The sequence below is a fragment of the Cuculus canorus genome, chromosome 9, assembly GCF_017976375.1.
Source record: "Cuculus canorus isolate bCucCan1 chromosome 9, bCucCan1.pri, whole genome shotgun sequence".
In the NCBI taxonomy this organism is placed as follows: domain Eukaryota; kingdom Metazoa; phylum Chordata; class Aves; order Cuculiformes; family Cuculidae; genus Cuculus; species Cuculus canorus.
The window spans coordinates 12,039,104-12,066,468 of record NC_071409.1 but is presented as its reverse complement, the minus strand read 5'-3'; the positions used below and the strand labels follow the sequence as shown (position 1 = coordinate 12,066,468).

The window sequence follows — 27,365 nt, the reverse complement described above, 5'->3', positions numbered from 1 at the left end:
CTTCCCTAATGTCTGCCCACGCAAATTAAAGACCACTGCCCTACCACCTAATGAGCCAGCAAGGGATGGGAGTGCCAGGAGGACACTGGGCAGAGGCTCCAGTTGCCAAGGAAGCTGCCAGTGCTGGTGGTGCTAACCATAGGAACAGTTACTTCAGCAACACACACGTGGGGAATGGGCCACCACTGCGTGCCACCCACAAGCAGCTTTGAGAAGCATCCTCTCTCCTTCCAGGGCAGCTGTATAACTAGGCAGGACCATGGGGCTCCCTGCTACTCGCATCTGTCATGGCACAGGGAGGGCATGTGGCCAGCCAGGAGGAGGATGCTGTCATCATCAGTGTGTGAGGCCAGTGAGGCAGCCAGCTCAGAGAGCCTGGGGACCAGTGCTGGGAAGGGACAGGCAGGGCTGTGAGAGCTCCAGGGAAAAAGTTTGGAATCCAAGGGTGTAACACCCTCCTCATGCTACCAGTCCAAGGCTAGAAAGCATGCTGGACCCAGGAGAAGCACTCACGTGCATCTGGGGAAGGAAAACATGGCATCAACTGAGCCACGGCCTTTCTGACAGCTGCCTTGTTTTCCTGTAGATTTATTGTTGTTCCTGAACTCAATAAGAGTAGAGCACAGGCACAATAAGGAAACTGAAGTGATCAGCAGCTGCTAATCAGCAGAGCTCACCCAAGCCAAGAGGAAAGGTTCAACAACTGCCCTCTGGTGATGTTTGCTATTGCACAGCCAGGCAGCTCTGCCACGAACAGGAGGCACCTTGTTCTGCTGACACCCCGTGGGGAAGAGGGCTGTAAACACACGCAGGGCAAGCACACTTGCTCCTGTCTCACCTCTCCTACCATCTCAGAGTGTAAAGGCAAGGCCAGCTGCTCTGCAGCATGGATAACCTCCTGCCACTCATGCCAGCAGCGACCTGGATGCAGGCAGACTTGTATCAAAGGGTCCATCACTCTGCAAGAAGGAGCAAAACCCCCCGAGTTCACCCCAAAAGTTTGTTAATTTCCTTTGCATTTCAAATAGCACTGGATAACATCCAGAAAGAAAGTCTGTGTTGCTGGAGGCAGCTGTTGCAGCGGCTCGGTGAAGGCTTACCTTTGGGCATGATGCGATGCATTGCAACTGACAAGAAGAAGATTGAGTCGCTGTAGTAGGTCCCCAACCCAGCACTGAAGTGTTTCTGCATGGCTTCAACGATTGGAAACAGCTTTTCTGTCAGCTCATTCACATCATGGACTATTACCTAGGAGAGACATCAGAAACACCACTCAGCTGCCGCCTCTGGGGACTGGCCCAGCGCTGGCAGCCTTTGCTCAGCTTGCAGCAGCACAGGGCAAGAAAAGGGAGGTTGTTAAAGCACAGATTCTGTTGCTTGACACTGCAGCTGCATAAAGGGACCCAACTGCCCTGGCTCCTGCACATCACCCTGCCACAAGAGCCAGCTAAGTGCGGCAGAGGAAGGAAAAAAGGATTTTTACAGCCATTTCATAACTGTGAGATGAGCAGAAACTCAAATCCATTCACACAATCAAGTGTTCTCAGTGTTCTGTGTTTTATTTTTCTGGTCTGTTTCCACTGCCTAATGCAACCACATATCTGGTCTCTCACATGGAGTCCATCAGAAGAGGCAACTGTTCGCTCAGGCTCCGGCATCCTGCTAGTTTGAGGCAAGCCAGACGGCGTCACTTACCCTGAGGACCAAGACTTGCTCCCTGCTACAGAGGCAGGCTGTGACAGGGCCAGGGACGCAGCCCAGATTTCCTGAACCTCAGCCCAGCATGGAAGGCAAGCTCTGCAGCACGTCCTGCCGGGGCGGGAGCGGGGAAAGGGAGGACGGGCCACAGTACACTGATGAAAATCCAAACACCAGGATTTGGATAACAAGCATCACCAGAGCCGAGCAGCTTCTCTAGATGGATCTCAGCCTTCTTGTGCTGGAGTTTTGCTCGCACTCAGCCAGCCATGCTCTGCACTCCTCAGCTGTGATGGAGTCCATGCGCCAGCACCAATCCTGGCACACCTGCGCACGTCAGGGCTATGAGCCAGAACCAGGAGCAACTGCAAACGTACTTTGTCATCTACTGAAATTTTGCAAGTTTATAAATAATTTTGGTCCGAGTCCGATGAACAGGAACTTTCATACAGCCTGATGCTCATTATACACACAGGACGCAGGTCACCAAATCGTGCAAGATAACCAGAGGGATTTTCAGGGTAATTAAGAGAGATGAGGGACACGACCTCAGTGCGGATAAGGGGGAGTGCAGGAACTTGAGTGTGGAGACTCGAGGTCACGTTGCCTTCCTCAGGCCAGGGAAAACAGGAAGAGCCCGGCAGGAACTGAAGGCCAGCAGTACTTGAATTTCAGAAAGGGGAGCCTATACCCCTTGTTTAAGGGATACTGAGACAATTCCCCAAACTGACCCTGCCTTCAGGAGGGAACTCAACCTCATGATCTCCATACGTCCCTTCCAAACTAAACTATTCAATGGTTCTATAGTTTCAATCCTTTTCCCTACTAAAACTCCATCTGCTTAAGCACAAGGAGCCCTGCACTGTACACTTAAACGTGCAGGACAGAGCACTTAGAGCACTTGTTTTGTTTTTTAAAAAAAGCCACTAAACCAAGTCAAGTGCTTCAGAGGGAAAGGCGGCTCTGGAGCCTGAGCTGGCGCAATGACTGTCCTCTCCGTGGGATGAACAAGTGGCTGCTCTGAAGCCAAGCCTAGCAGAGAGATGGAGGCAGTGAGCAGTCTGGAGCTTCTTCCTCCCACATCTTCTTGCAAGAAACGTTACCCAGAAACAAAGCACTTTCACATGACACCAGAGCTCACCAGAGGTGGGGAGCCAGTCACGGGATCCACAATATGTCAAACAAGGCAAGGTTATGGGCCCATCCTGATCATGGGCACAACAGCTAAGCCCACTGTCAGGTACCACCGGAGAACTGTCACGGCAGAGTTCCCAAGGCCCCTCTCCTGGGGAGAGCACCCCAAAAACTCATCCACTGGCCCCTGCCGTCAGCTGAGCGCTATACAGGAGCCCCTGCGCAGACTCTCTAACCAGCACATCCCTCAGCAGGGCGGCCACGCTGCTGGAGTCCCAGCTGCTGGGCTCAGGGCCAGCTGCCTGCAGGAGGACAGCAGGAAAAACACAGAACAACGCGTACCAGGAAAGTGCATTGGGAGAGCTCATCAGCAGCCACACCTGGCTTTGGAGAGCACAGTATATTTCCCCACACACTGCAGGGGAGGAGACCCGTTATCAGTAACTTTATGGCAGCATCTCGCTGCAGCCCTGCCAAGCTGCGTGGCCGGTTTTGCCACAGTGGTTATCACCAAGAGTGCTGCAGGAACAGGCGGGAGAGCAGCACGGCTGCGGGGAGCAGACTGGCAGCATCTAAAACTGCTGCTGTCAGCGATCGCAGGTGACCAAACGCAGCAAAACACCACTATCCCGCAGGCACAAGGCACTGACTGCCTGTGCATGGAGCTGAGCACCACAAGCACCCCCCACCACTGGGATACACAATGCTATGCTCCCAGCTCAGATCGGCAGGGCAGCTTCGTGGTCTGGCTGGACTGGAAAAGCACAGAGGAGAAACACAGCACCTGTAACCACCCTTCTGCATCCAGTAAAGGCAGCCTGAGGCCTGCACGGCACATAGGAAACAGCTGAGTAAGGGGAAAAGAAAGTCAAACTAATTTCAGAGCAGAGTGCCAAGCACCAGTGGCCAAAAAGTCATGGGAAAAATACTCCTGAAACTCCAGAGAGCATCATCTGCCTTCCTTCCCATGCCAAAGAAAATCAGAAAACCTGTGGGTTTTGCCCATCCTTTGGTTAGGCACTTCTGCAAAGCAAACTCCTGAGCAGCTGAATCTTCCTTCTGCAGCCACAGGCCAGCCGCTGCTCCAGGACTGCAAGGGCTTCTCCCCTCTGCACTGCTGACTTTAGCACAGCTTGTTGATCTGCTGCTAATTTTGTTCTTCGTTATTTATTTGTGTAGCAGCTTTCAGTAAATCCCTGTAGCTAAATCTGACCACGCTTGCTGAGGACACTGAGAAAATTAAGTTCTAGGGGTTTTCTGTACAAGCAGAGTTTTATAAACACACGTCCTACGCTGAGAAAAGACCCTTTCAATAGATTCACTAGGGAAAAACAACCCACGTTTTCTCTTTAACTTTCCCTCCTTCTCACGCTGGATATCTTTGCAGCTCTCTTGCAAGCACGGGGTCAGGGCAGCTCGGTTTCATTCACCCCAGCATGTCTTCACAGAGCGCCAGACCCACGGAGGAGTCGGCGTTCAGCAGCATCCTCCACCGGGCTGATCTAAGCAAGAAACCAGGAAGAGCTACAAGGGGAGTGCATGGTTAATTACATTCTCAGAGGGGAACGGAATAAATAAGCGATATGAATCAGCAGAAGGAGTCAGACTGTGCAGCCCAGAGCTGCAGGAAACGGGGCGAGTCGGGGCTCTTTGTAAGCACTCTATCAGCTGCGGAGACACGCTCAGGCTTGCTCCTAGGCACTTCCCGCTAGCCGGGAAGCAGAAGATGCTGCTGAGATCACGCTACGGCCCACGGGACAGGACACGGTCTCTGCAATTGCGAGCATAAAGCCCCTGGTAAAAGCCCAGCAGAACTGCCACAAGCCAGGGCTTGGAGGACAAGGCGTGTGGGGAAGGCCACGTCCTGCCTGGGTGCCGGCATGTAGCGACTCCTTCCTTCATCCCTGCTTCTTGCAGGTCCTTCCCGCTAACTTCTTCCGTGTCCCACAGAAAAGCGCCACGCAGGCACCCCATCGCAGAGCACCAGCTCCATCTGCCGCTCGCTGTCAGCATGCTGCACTCCCAGTCCATATCTGGGACACATCCGTACAGGCACTGTGGGATGGGGGACACCACATCACGACTGCCGCGTGACTGGGACAGCCCCATCTGCCCTGCCCAGCCGGGAGGGTCCTCTGCCTAAGCTGCTCCCACACACCCCACTGTGGTGCTGCCTAAAGTCCCCCTGCCCTTCCCCTCTATGTCCTTACCCTGTCAGGTTGCAGCCAGTAGCTCAGGGAGAGGTGAGGGCTGACCCATGACCTTCCCCAAGGGCTAGGATCAAGGTCTGATTCCTGAGCTTCACTGAGAGAGGACCTGGCTGATCCCAGCTGTACTAGAGGGGAGGACAAGGATAGCTCCAAAAGCAGAGCTCAAATCACATCTTTGTGAAGAAAAAGTTATGTTCATGGCTGTCACCAATCCTGCCTCAGCAGCTCAAGATGCCCTCTGAGCACTTTACCAAGCCTTGTCTCCAGGTGGAGATATCTGAGGACCAGGCTGGGGATCACCTACCTGCAATGTTTAGCAGCGTAAGAGGTCCAAGTGACACTGACATTTCCTGCTGATAAAGAGAAGTGGGGTAGGCTACAGCAAGAACAAAAAGGCAGTGTCACCGCTAGCCTACCAGACCCTGTCACATCATTAAGGCCAAGGCTGTACACTTCAGAAGCAAACAACAGCCCCTACTCTCTAAGAATTCTTGACCAAAAAGCAGAGAAGCAAAGAGATCCGAAGCGTGCTGTCAACTGCTAGCTAGGTAATGAAACCAGGATACTCTGCCGGGAGAAAGGGAAGAGGCTGTCCCATGAAGCAGATCCCAGTGAGATCTCATCTGAGCCTTCCAGACCACACTGCTTGCTCACATCCAAGTAACATCAGTTCTGGCATAAGAGCTACCCACCACAGCATGAGCCAGACTTTATTGTGAATGCACAAGTGCCTACAAATAGCGCATGCCACAACAGACCTGTTGCTGCAGGCCACTATCTCGCTCCCCCCTCACGCAATGTTTCACTCACAAGCCTATGATCTCCTTGGAGAAGTGATGCTGGCAAGGCTGCCCACAGAGGAATTTGGTTTCTGAGAAGAACAGAAGGCAGCAAGGCAGCCACAGGCACACAAGGGAACCCACAAGGGACCTACATGCCATGGTGGCCCAGAGGTCTCCACTCAAGGGGACAGAACACAACAAATCCAAGCCAGGCTGTTGCACTGCACCATTGTGGGGCATCACTAGCCTAACTCACTGCAGCAAGGAGGGTCCCTCCTGAAGACAGAGCTATGCACACTCCCTGCAGACAGCTGAGCACTGCTGGCACAGTGCACGTTACCCACCACGGATATGTGGCCTGACTGAGCCCCCACACCTGCAAAGTGCTGTTTAAGAATAAGAGGAGATGGAATTATTTACCAACAAGTCATGTGTATGAACATTATGGTCTCATCTCTAGTCACTCTAGCAGAGTTCAGCTAATACTAAGGACCTGAAACATAAGGAATGAAAAGATACAGCAGAAGCAGAGGATTCTTTTAAGCAGTACTCTGAGCAACACCCCAAGGCAGGGAAGTTAGGATACCTTGAGTCTCTGAGCTTAACACTCTTCCAGTTTTTGGACAACTGTTTGTGATAAATAAAACCTGACTCTGAACGGACCACACTGACTACCTTTTTAGGAGGCAGAACCGTACCTGTGGCAGGCAGCAGGGTGAACGCTTACATGTGGAAGCACTCCAGTCTTTTCAGGCTCTCCACTCCCTTTTCCAATAGCCACCAGCAAGGTAACAGCCTTTTCTGATACAGTCCTACAGGATCATTTGAAAGACCATCTACACACATGCACACACACGGTCCTTGCGCTGAGATGCTGAACTAGCACTGACAAAAGGGTGTCTAGAAGAGGAGCCGTGTTGCTCAGAGCAACCGCTTCTCCAGCAGCAGAAGTTGGCCAGAGGCGCTCCCAGTCCGGGCAGGCACACAGTCCTGGGCAGGGTGACCATGGGCTGCCCAGCACCTGTCCCAGCAGCCAACAGCAGGGAGCGCGGGGTCTGTGCTCACACAGGACAAACCCTTCCAAAGATTCAAAAGAGTGGGGAGAGAAGCAGCCCTGTTCCGTGCAGGGAGGAAGGAAACACCCTCTGTAGGAGCTGGAGCAAGGGTCCTAGCGGAGGGAGCTCCATCACACCCTCTGTATGGACGTGGAGCAAAGGTCCTAGTGGATAGAGCTCCTTCACACCCTATCAAGACCTGGAGTAAGGGTCCTAGCGGAGAAAGCTCCTTCACACCCTCTGCAGGGAGGTGAAGTGAGGGTCTTAGTGCAGAGAGCTCCTTCACGCTCTGTACACGGAGCTGGAGCAAGGGTCCTTCACACCCTTTGCATAGACCTGGAGAAAGGCTGCCAGTGAGGAGAGCTCCACCACACCCTCTGGAACACCTGGAGCAAGGGTCCTAGGGCAGAGAACTCCTCCACACCCTCTGCAGGCGCCGGAGCAACGGTTCTAGCGTAGAGAGCCCCTTCGCCCCCTCCGCACGGAGCCCCAGCAGGGTTCCAGCGCAGACCCCCGCCCCCCCCGCCCCGCACCTGGTGCCGGAGGGCGGCGCCGCGCAGCAGGTCCCGCAGCAGCGCCAACCCCAGCTCCCTGCTGGCGCCGTCGGTGACGAGGTGCAGGTGCAGCGCGGCGCCCCCCCGCGGCCGCCCGTGGCGCAGCAGCGAGCGCAGGGCGGCGCGCGCCTTGTCGCGCAGGGCGGGGGCGCGCTCGGCGCGGGTCAGCATGGCCAGGAGGTGCAGCGCGCGCGGCGGGGCCGCCGAGGCGCGGGGCGAGGCGCGGGCCGCGCTCTGCCCGCCGCCGCCCCCGAGGTAGTAGAAGGCGCACACGGCCAGCCCGGCGGCCACGGCCAGCGCCCAGGGCTGCGAGCGCGGCCGCCCGCGGGACCGAGACCGAGACCGGCCGCCCGCAGCCGCCGCCGCCGCCATCCCGGGGGCGGGACCCGAGCGGCCGCCCCGCCCTGAGGCCCGCGGGCAGGGAGGGGCGTGAGGGAACGCGGCGAAACACGGTTGCCATCGAAACAGGAGAGGCTGGGGGCCTGGCAGAGAAAAACCAACCGCCAGACGGCTTTTCCTCCTGTTCTTCCACGGGAAGGGAAAACAAGAAACCAGCTTATGCAGAGGGATAAAGCAAGCGAGTGAAAGGGGAGAGAGAGAATAGGGGCGGTCGTCCTCTAATCATAGACTAGTTCGGGGTGAAAGGGACCTTAGAGATCATCCAGCTCCGACTCCCCTGCCATGGGCAGCGACACCTCCCTGGTGGGGACCAGGCTGCCCAGGGCTCCTTCCGACCTGGCCTTGAACATCAGAATCCCCACTATCGCCTTTCTGAAGATGAACCTTGTTTAAAAGATGCCCCCTCTCTCTCAGAGATGTCCCCCTGTCTCCCAAAAGATGCGCCCCCCCCCCCCCCCTTCCCCCCAAGGTGTTCTCTTGTGCCAACACAACTGCAAGGCGCTCTGGCTCTCAGCCTGCACAAACTAGTGACATTAACTTAGGAAAAGGTGTCCCAGCTGTGAGTGGCAGAGCAGGTAAGGTTGCAAAATTGACTCTCAAAATTCATTTGGTGCATTAAATAATCAGCTCAGTCCTTTCGGCAGTGTAAAAATACATCCATAGTACTTACACGTTATTTGTAATTCCATCAAATGGTCCTTTTATATTCACTGTGTCATTGGAGATTCAGGATCAAAACGCAGAGTAAACATCCATACTTTAACAAAGATGGCTGCAGAGAAGCACCAAAGTCCTGGAAACATCACAGCCAACCCCTAAGCTTGTTCTTGTTTGTAGCAGTAAAGGAAAAAGATGAAAAGTTTTTGTTCTGTCCAGGAGAAGTCTAATGATTTGGACAACACGTGTGTACTGATGCCATATGCAAAACAGGAGAAACTCCCTTTTCTATTTACTGACAGCAGCTGGAAGGTCTGGTTGCATTTTCTCTACTATTTCAGCTCAGTACATAAACAGACAAAGTATAAAGCCCCACAGAGTGAAGAATACACTACTAATACTGTACAATCCAAAGCTTCTGAAGCCAGCAGAAAGACTGCCACCCATTTCAGCAACTTCCTGGATTAGTTGGTAAGGAGGCTGAAGTCTACAACGTACTAATGAATAATTAAAATATGTGTTCAGACTGTAACGTGTACAGGTTGTGAAAGCAAAAAAAGACTTCTACCATCTAATGCATTCACCCAAATTTACAGGAACAAGTTCCAGCCTATGCAGCATAATTCAGTGGCATGATTCAGTATAACAATCCAAAAATGTAAGTTTATATACACTGTACTGACATCAACATAAAATATTAAACTTATGAACAATCAAAACAATACAGACCATTAAGGAGACACCACAGACAGCATTTTAATTAACATGCAACGTAAGTAAATTACACTTTTGAAAACAAGAGGGATTAAAATACATGCTGAGCTCCTTGACATTTGTCATTCCAAGACATTTTTTGAACATGTGATCTAATCCTGGCTAGGAAAAATGATAGAAATCTTTCAATGGGCTATCTTAGTAAGTTACTAAAAATCCACATGAAAGGTGATTTTATACTGTGTTAGGAGTCTACTGCTTTACACCCTATTGATTAAGAGCCATTATATTTCATACCTACGGAGAAACAAACAAGAATCGAAGCTTTCCATGACCTGGTACAGAGCACATGATGTTAACCCATAACAGAGCCCTACTGTCTGCTATCCTAGTTAGATTCACTGCATCAAAAAAGGAAGTTTCCTGATATTACTGAGCAGAAGATTAATTAACACTTGGTGTCAGAACTCAATATGGAAATCCAGATCTTCAGAGTACTCGAGACATCGTACCTCGTATTACTGAGGCCTGAATCCTGCAAGTTACAGAGGACCTGGAACACCAAAAGCCTGCCAGTGTCTGGTAGGACTAAGCCCTCAATACATTTCATGCAACTTAAGGGCATATTCATTTTTGCTGATGAGCAACATCCAAACATACGTATTGCACCTGACCTGAAAAAAAGGCTTTAACTGTGTGCAGTTATACAGAACATCCTAGCGTACCTAAGATGACTGGGGAATGGGGCTGCAGGATCAGAAGCGACATACCTACTCCCTGAACCATTAAAACTCTGGAGCTCCCAAAAGGAGTAATGCAACCTGTGGGTCAGGTAAGTCCTTTAGCATAAATAGACTGATACTGCTTCCCAGGCAGATGAGAGTTGGGAATGCAGCAAATGGATCTGCAAAGCTACAGGGAAGAATTTTTTTTTGTATACAGGAAGCCATCCTGCAAAATTTGTCACGGAGATTTTTGTGGCTAGGATGGAAAATACCACTGGAGATTTGAAATAAGTGTCAGATATTTTTCCAGCAGCATAGACCGAGACAGTGATTATGCCGTTAAGCTTTAGGTAGCTTTACATTACAGCTAATCACACTATATACAGTGCCTGTCATGCAGGCTGCAAAAGACAAATCCTTAGAAAAAACTATGTCTAAAGTATATACTCTACATGGCCATATCTTACAGTGTCCCACCTGTACACTGGGAATTTTACTTTCTCTAAGATCTACTAAAACATCTACTGCTGTTAAATACTGCAGATTAGGGAGAATATCATAATTTCATAGACAGCTACTTAAAAACCAACATATTAGAAATTACTGCTTACAGGTGCTGTTCCTAAGTTTCTTATTATTCAGATGAAATGCACTCTTTAAATGTGCAGAGTCTGCTCTTCCTAGCAATAATTAGACAACACATGAAGCAAGAACTGTATTGCAACACTCTTCTGCTTGGAAATAAAGAGTCCATTGGACAATTCTAAAATGCTGTTAGCTTTGCAGCAAGAATCATCCAGATTTGATGTATTATTATACATTTGATGCAAAATGATAGATATTTGAAATACCTTGTTAATATTTAACAAGCCAGGAGGTTAATTTTACCATAGTTTACAGAATTTTTTTTACACGGTTTTGCTGATCTTAACCAGCTTGGAAAAAGGCCAATTCATTTCCTAAATACATTCAAACAGCAGATTAGCACAACGCCATGGCTGTTAAGATCGTTAAAAAAAATTGCATTGATACTATGTTACCTAAAAATTATGCTTAAGTTGTCCATAAGGCAAACAGAGCATAAAGAATTGCATCTGCTGTCTGGGACTTCATGTGATTATCTAGGTATTAAATAACCCGACACATAAGCGTGTATCTACAGACAATGCTTGTACACACGCATCAGAGTGAAGTGCACCACTGAAGTTGTGAGGCAGCCCTAAGAACACAGCTGGAGACTATGCTCATTTGTTACGTTGCAAAAATGTGCAGTGAAATTCCCAGGTTTTCTTGTGCACAACTTAGTTGAGACAACACATACACACACATCTTTGCAGATTAAATAAAGGATACTGCTTTCTGATATAAAGGATTGATTGATCTAAATTTAGGGTGGCTGCATTGCATGAGATTTAATATATTCTGCTTATGGATAGTAGTGAGAACAGCAAAAAAGAAAAGGCAACAAACAGCCTTCATACAAGTGTTCTACACAAACTCCATTGGCTCAATATTTACTTTCACGTCTCAAATTTCAAGTTTTGGTGTCAAAATGTTATGAACAAACCCCACATCGTGTCCAGTAGGATTAAGTTTATTTTACATGAAAGGTTCTACATGCTCATTTAGAGTATACTCACTGCACAGAAAGTTTAATTTAAGGGATAAAAAAGGAAAATAGTCTGCTTTTTGAAGTTTGGTCCTCCAGGATATACACCTATGTGACTGACCCGCAGTCACGAGCATAAAGGCCAGCCTGGTGTTAAAGCTTCCGCTGCTAAAGAGCTTGAAAAGAGCAGGAGTTATCACATCTTGTAATTAACAGCCTACCACTAACGAGAGTCAGCATAGGAACAAGAGAATCTGTCAAGTTATAGGCCCACAAACAGAAGGACAATTCAGTAAGTAATTACCTGATTTCCCTTCCAAGCAGTCCCAGAAAATGCAACTCAGACCTTCTTGTCAGAGGCACATTCTTTATGGCAATAGCAGACAGATGACAGTAGTGGATACTAAATAGCAAAGCTGGTCTGACAATCCTGCCATCCAGCATCTGCAGCGCATACAGCTGTGCTCCGCTAACTTTATGTAGGAACCGCAGAGACACTGTGTACTTGCTAGCAGGTACTAGTTTTATACTGACCTAGCAGGTACTTTTTTTTTTTTTTAAACATTTTCTTCAGCTGCTGAGGTATTGGTACTGTAGAACATAAAACAACTCATACATTTCCCCAGCTACCACAGTCTAAAGCTACATTACAGTGGTCATTTTATCCAAACTACCTAACAAAATGCACATAATTCATTCTGTTGAAGTACAAAAAGACTTGCACTATAGACATCAGATGCTTTTCCTTCTTGACACTTAAGACTTCTGGGAATCTGACTGCTGGAAACGGTTTAGCTTCTCTGGATTATTTGATGCCATTTGAGAAAAGTCACGAAAAATGTCCTGATAAATTTCATCTCCTAGGTAGAAAAGAAAAGGGAGACAGTTTTAAACATTTGTGATAGTTAACATTGCCCACCAATGCACAAACATCCTACTTGCTACCAATTACTGTAAAACACTTATTTATGTATAAAGATTGCTTATAGATGGAATGATGCTGATATGAACTCTTAGAGACTGTTTACTTGCATGCATGTTCTGTAGAAGCAAATTAAACAAAATCAAACTATACCTGAAACAGTACCCTCACAGGCAGCCACATAGAGGAAAGTTCAGAGTTAGAAAGGAAAAATGAAAGCATTTTAAAGCAATGTAAAAAGAAAAATGTTTATTAGCCATTAAAGAATAAAATCTTTGGTTTTGCAAGGAAATGCTAACCAAGATTCTCTTCAGAAGGTAGAATTATGGCATAAATCAAGATTTACTTGGAAACAGAGGTCAGAAGTCTTACAGCCAGAGAGAACCCTCCATGACAGAAAAAAAATCAGCAAACAATAGCATAAAAAGCAATCCTAAGCAGAGAAAATATTCTTCATAAATGCTTTTGGTCTATTACTTCAGAAAATACAAATTTTTACACACATTACTGAACATTCATTACATCTTTCAGTTTTATCTAGAAGAGTTATGACACATTCCTGAAACATCTTTTTCTTTTTTTAATCTTCACCCTTTGTGCTTAAACACAATCCAACTACAAGCAAATATTCCAAAAGGATGGATGGCAGCAATTTCAACCAGCCCTGTCTCCCTACCCTTCCCTGTTTACACAGGAAAACACATTCAGGAATGATTACTTCTTGATTCCTTGCCAACTCATTCTTCTGCCACTTTAAAAATGGACATTTGCACATTCTTTCATCTGCTGCAGCATTTCGGGCCTTAACTTCAGGTTTCATTTTAAAACATTAACCATACCCTATTGCCTTCAAAGGGAATTAAATGCATAAAACATTTGGTTTGGTCAGGAACTATGCAGCCGTCCAAATTTTAATATCTTCCCAACACAGATGACCACACAGGACACAAGACCCCAGCACTACTGTTCTTGCTGATAGCTTTATTAACAGCATGACAGAGAGATCAACCCAAAGTCTCTCTTTGTCATTTATGCTGAACATGAAGATATTTTTTTCCTCAATACAATTGTGGAAGAAAAGCATTATTCCACTACTTTTTTTTTTTTTTTCCAAAGGGCAGCTTTAAAAAGGACTTTTTTTGTATGTTTTAAAGTTGTCACTACACTGAAAAGTTACACTGTTTTAGTTTTCTGTCTTTTAATGCACATTTCCAATATTAGAACTACTATTCTTTTGGAGATGAGACTGCATTCATTTGAAAACACTTCCGGAAATAAATGACCTTCCAGAAATATTTAACATAGATGGTATGTGGTTTTCTGTAAATATAATGACAAAGTTCTTCCCAGATGTCCAAAGATAAATACATTCAATACTGCTTTACTAGGAAAAGTCAGTTCTAGTGAAATTCCCTTTTGGTTTTCAGATGTAGTTTCAAGTAAGTTCTAGAGATGAAATAGTTACAGGACATGTTTTATTGTAACCGTTTCTGATAACTGCCTGCCCTGGGAGATAAGCAAACAAAGAAGGGTGTTCTATCGTTCATCAAAAAGACAGCTATGAAGAGCACAAATTGGAATCAAGCTTGTACAATAAAAGCACAATTATTTTTAATACAGAAGCAGGTTCCACTAGTAAACCAATACTGTAGTTCAAGTTGCCATATTTTGTTCTTTCAAATTAACTTGAAAGAAAAAACAAAACCTGTTTTTGCAAAAGACGTTGTGGCTCTGGTTTTGGGTCTATTGCATAACAAAAAATACTAGATACAAAAATAGACTAAAATAAAGTGCCCCTTTAGTTTGTATGCTGCATTAAAATATTTAATACTGTAAACCTCATAATTATTTTTAAATCCTACTTTAAAATTGAATTCTGGAAATTCCCTTTCCAAGCAATGTTTTCCCTAAAGTGCAGGTTTTATGTACAAAAATACTATAACACTGCTTTACCATTTAACACCAGAGTAACTCAAAAGGCACACATCATACATTCAAGAGAAGACAGGAAGAAAAGATAGCAATACTAACATCAAATAGTTAGCAGACATACTGTAGCACCAGAAGATGAGCACTCAAGTATTATACAAGAAACAGTACAATGGTGCATATGGCTTCTACCACCGGAAATGAACTCTCTAAGGAACAAGCTAGTTTCAGCTAATTCCCTTTCCAGGAATACTTTGGAAGACCAAATGTACTTGCAAAGCAATATATACATTCTCTCAGTAGCTCAAACCAACCAGCTATACTTAAATTAGAAACGTTGATGCCATTAGCTACAGTAATTACTGATTATCAATCACATTACTAAAGCAGAGAAATATGCAGTTGGCTTCATTCTGATGACAGCAAACTTGTACATCGATATTTACCCTTGCTGTAGCTCCCAGCAAACATACAATTCTCTTGAAAATCCTTATTTTCTTGTAGAATCGCAATTAAGGAAAAGAGAGGTTCTAAAATAAGGGCAGCGCAGATAATTTCACATGTATATGCAGTGAAAAAGACCTGCCTCTGTTACAACCATGTAAAGGTACCGTACCTTGTGACAGCAGACAGGTTTTGTGCTTACACTTACACATTTAAACAATCCTTCTAGCAGGCTAGCAGATATTAACATTTAAAACACTCAAGTATTTACTTCACCTTTTGAAAGAGACTTCAGCAAGTAAAGGATCGAGGAGAGCAGAGCTATGCTAACCGAAGACACAACAAAATCTCCTGGCTAGGGCACTGGGGTGCAGCTTGTGGCCTGAATTCCAAAAATTACTTTAACGACAGTCACCCCCTGATGTGGGGCAAACTCTATCCCTTGTGGCAGCTCTACTTTCTATTGTCCATCTCCCCTGTTTACAAGGATCACATACTGTCTGGGAAATATCTGGATCAGATTGTATCAACTGCATTCTCCAGATCCTACTGTAATACAAATTGATAAAAAGTTCAGGATATTTTCAATGAAAGACTCAGCCAGCTTTTTATTTCACCTACCTAATTGAAGAGTCTAAAATAAACTACTTTAAAGAAGATATAATGGAAAACAGTCTGCCTCACCTCCAGTTTAAACACACTCATTTTCCTTAGAGCAGTGCCTGTATTTGTTGTGAACGAAACATTTCACTATACTTTTGAAACATTCCGTAACCAACTGAGGCATTTTGTACAAACTACAGAACCATTTTCTGCTTTAAAATCTTTTTGGATTTGTGACAGATCCATTAAATGATCCGAAATGCTCATTTATAATTTAGCACAGAGCTTTTGAATCAAAATACCTACCTCCCTTAAAACCGGCACATTTTAATATTTGAAACTGCCAGTTATTGGGTTTACCTCTTAAAATACAGATGAGAAGACTCAAAAATAACTCAGTATTTGTTACCGTCATCCTGTCAGTGAAGTAGTATGCATTGTGTCAGAAAACGGCTTAGTATTAAAAACAGCCACGCTGGCAAAAGATTTTGCATACACGTAGCCTGCTGCATTTTCTGAGTGAGGAATTCTTCCTCAATTAAGCTCATAGTCACGTACATACTTTCAAGTTATCTGTTGCTCTGCCAAAGGAAGAATTTGAACATCTGAGCACCTAAAACACTATTATTGTTTAAATTTCCTAGGAGATTTGTTTAAAAATAAATTTGAAAAGCATCTATCCTTAAGGAGAAACTTTATGAAATAAATAAATTTGGTTTATTTAATAGAGTTCATCTGGGATATTGACATGAGACTCAATGTTGCCCCTTGAGTATATTCCAGTCCCAACTGATAAAGACATAAGCACACAGTCCTTATAAATCAGTGGAAAATACATAAGGGCTTTAAAGGAGTGAGAGAAAAGTACTCAGCACTACCTTAAAGATAAGGTTTACCATTCACCACTGCCAAGTATAGCAGCGTGTTTTTAGTTAACTTGACAATCAAGTGCAACTTCATTATTGATATTTACATGATATTAAATTAGGTTCCTTTGGATGCATAACATGATAGAAGAAATGGCTTGCATAAATATCACAACAGAACATAGTGTAAATTGGAACCGAGTGCCTGAGGATAAAGTTGAACATATTCATTAAATATAATTTGTTTCTTTCTTGTACCAGTTGGCTGAAATGTCTGCCAATTTATTTTTTTTTCCTAACCAATTGGTAAGATACTATGCATACAAACCCACATACTGGAAAATTACTGGATTGTTTCTTATTTGTACCTTACAAATAACAATATTTTACAGTAAAATTTGAGGAAATAGTACTTCCCTACTTCTGTCTAGTTATTCTGAAATATTTGATATACATTTTTACATTTGTGTGCAAGCATTTTTTCTTAAAGAAAAAAGAGGACCATTCCACAGGAAGGAGAATGGTGTCCTATAATAAGATGAACTCCCCAACTGTCTCTGAGCAACCCCGATCAGAAGGCTGCTATTAAATAACGTCAGGTGAATCCTAACATTATGAGTTTCAACGGGACGTCAATAGGAGAAAACTCTGGACAACTACCAGCAAAAAAGGTTGGTAATGGCTGTACTAACATACACTACTATAATAATGTACATTAAACACTCTCCTTGAAGGTCCCTTAAATACTCTGACAAAGTCAAACTAGTGAATTTCAATGAAGCTTTAACATATGTCCACTGTTTATAAAAAAAACCATTATTCTATGTATCTTAAATTTCCCTTAGATCCTAAGAATCTAATTGTAAACTGATAAATTCCTGAATGCACTTTTTGTACTGCATTTCAGTATGGTTATTAGTAGAGTATTGACCTGGCTGTCCATAGAGTCCTTCCGATTCACGCATTTCTTCATTCATCCTTGCTAAACGCAACCTATGATTTAAGAAACAAAAAGAAAAATGTAATCTATAAAGCATGAAAAATGACTGCAATTCAAGACCTACAATGCACTCCTGAACCTCACACCAGAGAGGTTGACTATGGATAGTGCACTAGCTTTGATCTTAATTCTGCTCTCCCTAATTTTTATGCAAAGGAATTTTGACATGTCTTATAATTTTAACTTGAAATAGAAAGGAAAACCTAGTGACCTAGTTAAAAACAGAACATACAACTTACAATGTTACAATATCTGCATTTGCAGCTTCTACTGCTATACTCAACGGATCTTTCCCATCTTCATCAGTGGCATGCTGGTTTGCTCCTCGTTTTAGGAATAAACACACTTGTCTGTTCAAAAAAAGCATTTAAGAAAAAATTTTACAACAATAAAGGGAAAAGGCAAATAAATATTTGGCTTAAAACTCCAAAGTCTCTTAATGTATCAAAACAGTGCTATTCACCTAGAACAACTAAGACGCTAACACAGCATAAGTAAAACCTTTAATTATTTCATCCGCATCAGAAAGATAGCCTAAGTCAAAACACACTACTGCAGTGAGGAGTTGAACCCTTTAGAAGCAAGACTAATGTCCTGTTTCATTTTAGGTTGTAGAAACAAAACACTTCATCCCTTTTACAATGACAGACAAGAACCAATGGGTATGATAAATCACTACTGTAAAGACCACACTTCACAGGTACGCGATTTACCGAACAGAAATTGAACTCATTTTGCTCTGCTTTTATAACTCTTCATATTTATAAATAGGGCATACTGACTAAGCTTAAGTCTTCAACTGTCCCAACCTGTCAACTTGCACTCTATTTAGAACTCATGCATGCAGAGTTTGGGCACCACCAACCAAATTATTGTCCTCATTTGAATTGAGCTGGTACAGGGTTTCAGTTAAAAGCCCTGATTCTAAAACTAAAGATGTAATGCAGTATATTCTCCAAATGAAATACACTCTCAGTGCAACACACAGGTAGGATGAGTCAGAAGAGGCCTCAGCCCTCATGCACCACCTATTTCTCCTACTTGTATTATATTCCTTATGAAAATTAAAGAAATCTGATGAGTCTTCACCAAAAGTTTGTGCTATTTCAAAGCATTATTAAACACACATTTTTATAAAATGGATCAAAGTGTTTACAGGTGTGTTTTGCTAGCAGATGAGACTGATAATTCAAATCCTCTCTCACTGCAAGAGTTATGAAAAACCTACAGCACATGGATTATGTTAAAATGCCAGAATATTTGGGGAAACAAAGACAATTATTAACACATTAAGAGCTGTAGTAAAAGTTGACCATCCATGAATTATGGAGCAGTGAGTTACCCAGTGTGTCCCAGAACTGTGGCATGATGCAGAGGTCCTCTTCCTTTCATGTCCCTGATGTTCACATTGGCCCCATTCTGCAGCAAGAATTCACAAGTAACCAATGAACCCTGTGGAATAAAAGCAAACAAACAATTCAGCACCAGATCTCTAGAATAAGAGCCAAACCTGCTCTGCCTTCTCGCCACTGAGTCACATGGCAAAGGAAACAAAAAGGATTTGCTTCCATATCAAATTTAAATACTACTAGGTTATATAACTGCAAAACAAAGCATATAACAGGAAAAAATAGTTCAGAAACAACTCTGAGAGAACATTGTAAAGACGACTGCAGCACCACATTATCACTCATTAGTGAAGCAAGCAGTTCTAAAGAACACTGACACAGAAATATCCCTATTATTCCCCTTCCCCTCTTCCCACATCGGCCAGTGCTGTGTATGACATACCCCTCGCACTGCCTGAATGAGCGGTGTTGCTTTGTTTTCTTCTATGTTGACCCAGTTTACTTCAGCTCCATGGGCCAATGCTTCTGCCATATCAGGAAGATTCTTCTCAAAGGCAGCTCGATACAGCTGCAGTCCTGGACTAGGCTGTTTGGAGTCACAGAACACAGAAGACTCTTGCTTGTCTCCTTCTGAAAAGAAAAAAAAATGCTTATCTAATCCCTATTTTTATAAGGTACCTCATGGAATTCTGCCCCAAAATGTCATTTCTTTGGCACAAAGTAGCTCAGGTTTTGCAGAATGCTGTGCGGTGTTGCTCCATTCTGCCAGAAGTCACAGATTCCTTTAGCTTGTTCCAGCATTCAGACACGGCCACTTCATAGAATTATTACTGCCCAGAAAGCATTCTCTCCACATTACAGGCATACATGAATATTTTTCAGTCTACCTATTCCATGTCACTACTATGAAACCATTTTAAATTGGAAATGTTTTCTATCCTATACTGCAAGATATGAATAAAACTAATTTCCTGTGGAGATGTAGTCATACAAATTATGTTTATCTGTAACAGCTTGAAACCTCTTGAGTATGAGGCTAATAACTGTTCTGACATAGTTTTCATTCAAAGATATTATTGTGATTCACTATAACCTTTTTGTCTAAAGCATCATCTCTCTTTTCATCTCATTAAGAGTTATACAGAGTGAAGTCTGGGAGATAAAGACATTATTATATACAAGCACCTTACGCAAGTGTTTCTACCATGCAGTCAAATAAAGGATCCTGGCCACATGCCGCTTGCCTCCAAAACAAAACTATGAATGACTGGATTTAAAAGCATACCTCAGAACAGTGCTCTGAGAAGAGCAAGTTTGCCATAAATAAATGCTTAGGCAATTTTGATAAGCCATACTCAATACATCTGTCAGCCCAAGTTGCTAATATTAGATAGCAAGTAACGTCATCAATCTATTTACAAAAGCTCGAGTAAAGAGACGGGAATGTTAAAAGACACAGTCAATTCCACATAGCAGAAAACAGAAAATTAAGTAAGAATGGTCTAACAAGACATAAAAGCCTCCCATCTGTGACTTAACAGGAATTCTATCTCCAAGGATTTAAGTATTTATAAAACAATTTCTGTGGAGACTTGTCTGTATCAAAATGCAGCATTACTCTATCTACTGAGAAACAAAGTTCTGCTCAGGACTGGAAAAAAAGGAATTCTCTGAACTCATACAGAAGGATTCATTATCATTCTAGCTACTAAGCCTAGAGAAGAGAAAGGTCATTCAAGCAATTGTTTACCCTGTTAAAATGCTTCAGCCTACCAGGATGGAAGAGAGATGAATTGTATCACCAAGATAAGAACATGCTACTAAGAAGTGAATATATTTTCATCTTAAAGTGCAAAGCCTAACACACCTGGTTCATACAAACTGTTAGCTGATATAGTAGAAGCAAGGTGTTCTCTGCTGTCATCAGCACACTGTGGGATCCCACTGTCACTGCTTCGCACTGTTTTGGGGAGAAGCTGTAATTACTATGCAGACCGTAAGTTACCTACTCTTCACAGATACCATGATAATAAAGCAAGCTCTTATACTTGGTCCTGAATACAGTTGGCTTTTTTTAAATGACTAGTAATTATTCAATATTCTTAATGCATCCATAGAACAAACATTAAGTCACATATTGCAACCATAACATCTATCACAATAACAAATCTCAAAGATGATTAGAAAGGCAAATATCAGGATAAGTAAAAAAGCTTAAATTATTTCATGAAAACACTAAGCAATGCAGTAGCCTGGAGACAATAGATTAAAGGCAGGGACGTGGCCACAACACACAATGGATCACTAGTGCAAATATGGAACACGCCAGGGCTGTAGTACTTACTACTACGTAGCTTTGAAGAGGTATCAAAGTAGGAGAAGAGTGAATCTAGTTCATCAGGACAGAACAGAGACTCCCGCCTCGCCTCGTCGCTACTTACAGCAACCGCTGGGACATGCAAGTTAGCAAAGCAAAAGCAGGCAGTAAGGAAGGGATAGGGCAGGAAAGAACGTTATTGGAAAAATTAAGAAGGATGAAAATACGGAGGAAAGAAGGTGGTTAATATGTTTCTGAATGATAAGCATCCCCACTCCAAATTCTTCCCCACCTAAAAATTCACATCTCTGAACAATTCTTCTCTCTCCTATACTTCTGAACCTTCTACGACCCATTAAAAGACAGATTCCAATTTCTCTGCATGAGGCAGGAAATAAATTACTACAAAACCGTGTTACTTTACACATGTACTTTTTAATATAGCTAGGGAGAGAAGCATGTAAATACCTTTTTGGGATGCCGCACTTTGTTCCCCTGCCAAATGGGACTTTTCAGGGCCACTGTGCCTTTTCTCCTCCTGACTTTGAGGCAAAACTTTTGTTCCAGATTCAGGCAGAGATACTGATGCAGGCTGCTTCTCTACAAACTTTCTTTCTACATATTTTGCTTTGATGTATGCCTCCTTCTCCTGCCTGTCATATACAAAATCCCTGGAGTTAGTAAGCTAATATTTTAGTATTTTCATGTATTAAAATAACATCTATTTCATACTAAAGCCAGTAACCAAAACTCTAGTTTGGGATCACACATAAGACACACTTACAGCACATTTTCTGAAGGATGAAAAAAATCACACTAGCTTTTTTTTGATTTTTGGTTAAATTTTGCATAAAGCTTATACGAAAGTAATTTTGCTAAGGTCATATATGTTTATTTTCTTTCAGGCAAAGATTTTAGAAAGTGGTATGTGGAATAAATAAGCGTTAGTTACTGTGTGTTACTTCTTGGTATTAATCCCTTGTACATATTTACATTGTTAATAACCAATTAATATAGCATATATTTAGTTTCTTAGGCAAATATAAATTGCAACATTTGTTAAAGGAAGACCAAGATTTCACAAGAGAACAACAACAATAACAAGCCTCAGGTAGATATAGCCACCAGTTCCATCATGCACACTGAAATATTTTTTCTTGTAACCTGAGGTTATCATCTTAAAACACATCCCCCAGCTGGGACAAACTGATGAAAGGAGCTGTAAAAGTATTACTATTGAAACTACTGAAAAGAAGTTACCAGTAGAAGGACTACCTCCTACATTATTTATATTATTATCACTGTCTCCAAATTGACAACACATTATAAAATGCTATTTTCTATACCATAAAACTGCCTGACAGCAAGCAGAACAGAAACTGGAAAGCTTGTATAAAAACCCAGTTTTAAAAGACATCTCATACAGCAGAACAAAACATTAGGAAACTACCTTCAAACTCGAATTAGCATCACAGAAATAAAAGACAGCAGTACAATCATTATAAGGTTGCTGTAACGCAGCATGCCTCATGTACAATGTAGGCAGAAAGAAGAGAGCATTCTGGGGGTCAGGGAACAAAAGTCAAACAAGAACAAAGTCATTGTAAACAAAAGGCACAGCCACATGGCTACTTCCAGTCAGCACTCACTAAGTGCAGCTGAGAGGTTTCAGAGGAGGACAGAAAAACAAAACCAACAGGCCCATGTTGATGAGACTGAACAGGATGGCACAGCATTGTCATCAAAAGGAGGAAGTGAGATCAGAAAAAGAACAAATGAAGGAGAGAAGCTGAAAGGGATCAACAAATGGAATCCCCAATGAAGACAGAGTGAGAAAAGGGGGAGACAAGTGACAAGAGGAAGAAGTAAATCAAAGGAGTGCTACAGTTAACTGGCAGCATCCTTTAAAGCTGGAGGCTGAAGAAAGCAACAAGGAAAGGAAGTAAGAGGCACTGCTAGTAAATTACTACCTTTGGCTTCCAGGCTGTGGCTTCTTTACTCCCACTTTTTCCAACCTCGCTTCATATATTCTATTTATAACACCATTTCCCAATTCACACATAAGCTATGAAGCAAAATAAACAAATTCAAATACAGTTGGCAAAAAGTCTTATCTATCCTATTTCATTGTTTTTAACCTCACTCTGTCTACCTTTACAAATTAGCATTTTCACTGGTAAAAGTACACTTACAGAAATAAACACGGGTTTTATAGCACAATGTTGAAAACAATCAGTGAACAGAGACATCAAATTCTGAGTGAGATAGCAAAAAACAGTCACTCTTTTAAAGTTCCATTCCTCTCTGAAAACGGACTGCAAAAGGACCATCTGTCCACTCAAAATCTTTATGCAATCAGTAACAAAGGTTACTCTTTCAACACCAGGCTTTTCCTAATAGCTACCTCTTTTCCGATTGGTGAGAGAAAAATCACTCAATTTCTATGCTATGTCCAACAGAAATTTTAGATAAAGCCATACATCTGCTATGTCCTATATAAAAAAGATCAAAGACAAAAATCAGCCTCAAATACCTAATTTGAAGGAGAATTTTGGTCCATGACATCCTGCTACTGGTGGCAACCAGACTTCTAACACCAGACCAGAATATTCGTCTCTTCTGGTATTTACATGACAGGAACAAGGGGTGGTAGTTTTTGGGATATTTTAGTTTGTTTCCTCAGCAATCACCACATTGGTAGTTATAAATTATTTAATGTCAAACCAGAAGAGAAACACCACCCTACTCACATTGACTTTTGGATTTGTTTCAGAACTGAGAAGCAATATCTAAGTACCGGAGTGTCACAGCTAGAAATAAATGCTTTGCATCAGTTATCCAGCTGCACGCAGGCATCCACGTGTAAGTTGCTATTTCAGTATTCCAATGTCACATGATTTTCAAAACCATGTTTCAGGCTAGAATTTTGGCACACAAAGAGCACACGAGCAGTTGCACGAGTGTTCTCCTATAAGCCAGCAAGGGTATGAAATCAAAGTCTCGCTGGAAGAGCTGGCATTTGAATTTTTAAGCATGATCACACTTCAGGCTGATACAGCACTTCCAAAATTCTTCAGCCTACTATATTATGGTCTGTAAATAGATCTCCCTTCTTACGGGCTGAAAGCATCTGATTAAATTTACTACTCAAAGTGCATTTGCAAACCTGAAGGTGTCATAAGTTGTTCTGACTTGCAAGTTTGCAACAAGAATGACTATTGCTACTGCATGTGTTATAAGAGTGTGAATCAAAAAAACACGACACAACTATAAACATTTTCCACAAAGAAGTGCAAGACATGCATAGATATAAATGCAAGCGTTTCCTGCATTGAGCTTTCTGATGCAGATGCTGTAGAAAAACAAAGTAACAAATAGAAGCTTATTCCAAAAATATTACCATACCTTTAGAAGTTCAGGTTCCCATGAATCTCAGTGTTAAAGATCTTACTTTTGAAAAGTGGACTCCCAAGCTCCTAAACAGCAGGAAAAAAAGATTAACCTGCAAGTACATGCCATGTCTTACCTCAGGCAGCTTTGCAACTAATTTCTGCAAACGAAGCAGTTAACTTAGTTCTGTTTATAAACACCAGTCTCTAATTTTGCTTCAATACACATTTGAAGAGGCAAACACCACCCTTCCTAATTAAGTCAACACACAAATCGCATACAGTTCTGAAGAGTTCCCCAACCTGTGTATCCCAGAGCACTCAATGCACAGGGTGATTCCTAGGTTGATACTGGCCCAGCGAGGATCTGCCAAACCACAATCACAGCAGGCGGCATTACCAGGAATACACTGAACTCGCTGTAGAGCACTTTCTCCCTTTAACAACTTCTCTTTTGTCTCGCTGCCAGATTCCAGGCTTCCAGTAGAAGGGGATGATTTCTTTTCCTGTTTCTAAAAAAGAAAAAAAAAACAAACAGACAACACACATTAAATTAAAAAGTAAAAGTCTTATAGATACTGACTGTGCACTGGAAACCTAGAAAATAAACTTCTGTATTTAAGGCCAAGGAAAGCTGTACAATGAAAAAAATGTTTAGCTTTTTAGAAGAAATATAGCTCTGAATATAGGAACATCCTGTGAATTTTAGTCACACTACAGAAAAATCACATCAAATCACATAGGCCGAAGTAACATTGGCAGGAGTGGAGCAAAAGAATAGCTATAAATCATAACCATCAAAATTTTATTGCACTTCCATTGGAAGACAAACAATGGGTTCACCTTTTCCTCCCCTCTCCAAACCAGTCTTACTCCATTTTTAACTTTCAGGATCTAAACAGGGGGTGATTGTTTGGTTGGTTTTCAAACTCACCTCAGATTCATCCCCTTTCTCCCTATATGCCGTAGCAATGCTGGTCTGAACAGCCTTAATCCATGCCTGCCGCAGCTTTTCCGAGTCAGCCTGAAGCATGCAGCTTCTGTGAGAAATCACATGCGTACTCAGAGTCAGAGACACTGATCAAACAGCCAACATCAAACAACACACTGTTCAATGAAATGCAGACTCTTGAGAAAGTTTCCTGCTGTGACCATAAGTACATTGTTTAGTAGGTATCACCTAATAAACCGATTTATTTTGAGACAACAAAGCAGCTGACCCTTTATGAATTGCAAACTCCTTGTTTCAAACCCATGCACAGATAATGCTAAAACATACAGATATAACTCCTCAAATAACCCAGGGATTGGCTTAGCTTCATATTCCCTTTCTTTTCTCATTCCAAACTTCCAGTTTTTATATCCTTGCATACAATTTAACTCTATGACTAATTACAGGTATCGGTCCCTGAAAACAGTTTCATTCACTGAGATCAAGAAAAAATTATTTTAAAGCTCTCTGACAAAGAATGAATTTCACACCAAGTGTCAAAGGCAACTGGTCATGGAAGTACAAAACTGTTCCAACACTTAGGGGTTGAGAAAGTATTGGCAAGCAGGAACAAAATGCATGTTAAAGTGACTCACAACTGAGGATGCAAACGTTAGGACATAATCTATTAAAAAGAGAAACCTAAGTAGGAGTGGGGTGCATAGATCACATCTAAATCTAAAAGTAAATTGACCTATCAAAAACTTAAATATGGTCACATATTAAAGCCATGAAGAAGAAGCCCATGTACTGTCCTTACTGTGGCAGACCTGCCCTACTTCTCCAAATAAAACTCATACACTGCACTACTAGAGCTGAAAAACATTATTATTTGGTATGTTCATTAGGTGCATTCTGGAATGTAATTTAACGCTACTGAGACAACAACTTATTAGTATGTTTCTTTCTCATTACATTAATCAGAAGTTCAGAGAAACAAGGTTTATTTTCTATGTTGCTAAGCAGCTTGACAGTATCAACTACTAGTAAGACACAATATCTCCACCATCACAAGCCATTTATGCATAAAGCACAAGAGTGCATGTTTGTTTTAATGCCAAAAGTAAACTAAATATTAGGTACACATTTCACAGCATCACTTAGCCAAAATTTCAGAGAACAGAATTGTTCAGATACTTTTCCTGTTTTGATCTATCACAAGAGAAGTGTTAATCTTTAATTTCAAGACAACTGAATGCAATGGTTTTGGCTTCTTTTTAATAAATGTGCTCTAGCACTTCTTACTTTGTTGGAGAAACCACCTCAAAACAGAAACGCCTTTCTATGTCTTCACAGTGCTTAACTGTGCAAAGCCGCAAATCTTCAACAACTACTGTGGGATTATCCTAAGAGACAAAAATTAACAAAATGTTACATAATTGCTAATATTCCTAAGTTATTTAGCACTTGATTCTATTTACACAACTTTTTCCTCCAAAAAGAAGTTCTTTAAATAGACTGAATTAGAGATACTTGGCAGGAAAGATTTAGATTTAATGTTTAATTATATTTAATGAAAATTTAAAAAGAATTTTGGAAAATTCCTTTTCACTTACAATCCAATCGACACCTTAAATTTAAACAACATTAGTCAGCGGAGTTCAAAGATACCTTCTAAGAGATGCAAGTAACTGACACAAATCAAGCATTATAGCTAAATCAGCAGTACCTTAAGTGCCATGTAAAAAATCAGAAGCTGAAGGCAGTAGTTTTGAAATTTGATTCAATTCATAAGGCACCTCTTCTAAGCCAACAGTACTTTAAACGTGCATTTTTCAAAATTTCAAACATGAAATGCTTACTGGACTTCACAAAATGACCAACTCAAACGTGCTCACACACACTCAACTGTGTGTTTCCTTTCCAATCACAAAAACAAAGCTCCCTGATTTGACAGCGTCAGGTAACAAAGAACAGCCTGGTCTGTTAATACTGGAGACACATGAATTGTCTTAAGTTCTTCCCTATTTTTTTTTCCCTTCCATTTCCATTCAGTTCTCTGTTTTTTTCCAACATGA

The 27,365-nt window shown here is 42.5% G+C and overlaps 2 protein-coding genes across 3 annotated transcripts in view; both read right to left on the bottom strand.

Moving 5' to 3' along the window:
• Nucleotides 1-11,990, bottom strand: part of XXYLT1 (xyloside xylosyltransferase 1) — a 39,657-nt gene extending 27,667 nt beyond the window's left edge. Inside the window, exons 1-2 of one of the 2 annotated variants that reach the window (XM_054073920.1) lie at nucleotides 8,503-11,990; nucleotides 1,101-1,248 (exon numbers count right to left, since the gene is read on the bottom strand). In XM_054073920.1, coding sequence (XP_053929895.1) covers nucleotides 1,101-1,191 — 91 coding nt within the window. In that variant the 5' untranslated portion in view covers nucleotides 1,192-1,248; nucleotides 8,503-11,990. Of the gene's footprint in view, nucleotides 1-1,100; nucleotides 1,249-7,412; nucleotides 7,819-8,502 lie in introns of those variants that run through there. The other variant, XM_054073919.1, reaches the window with a different exon arrangement.
• A 146-nt stretch (nucleotides 11,991-12,136) lies between these two features.
• ACAP2 (ArfGAP with coiled-coil, ankyrin repeat and PH domains 2) overlaps nucleotides 12,137-27,365 on the bottom strand; it is a 57,836-nt gene continuing 42,607 nt past the window's right edge. Inside the window, 13 exon segments of the mRNA XM_054073918.1 lie at nucleotides 12,137-12,397; nucleotides 17,233-17,294; nucleotides 17,541-17,651; nucleotides 18,644-18,753; nucleotides 19,093-19,280; nucleotides 20,518-20,610; nucleotides 21,436-21,620; nucleotides 22,938-23,032; nucleotides 24,373-24,399; nucleotides 24,401-24,443; nucleotides 24,660-24,868; nucleotides 25,291-25,396; nucleotides 26,593-26,693. Coding sequence (XP_053929893.1) covers nucleotides 12,294-12,397; nucleotides 17,233-17,294; nucleotides 17,541-17,651; nucleotides 18,644-18,753; nucleotides 19,093-19,280; nucleotides 20,518-20,610; nucleotides 21,436-21,620; nucleotides 22,938-23,032; nucleotides 24,373-24,399; nucleotides 24,401-24,443; nucleotides 24,660-24,868; nucleotides 25,291-25,396; nucleotides 26,593-26,693 — 1,434 coding nt within the window. The 3' untranslated portion in view covers nucleotides 12,137-12,293.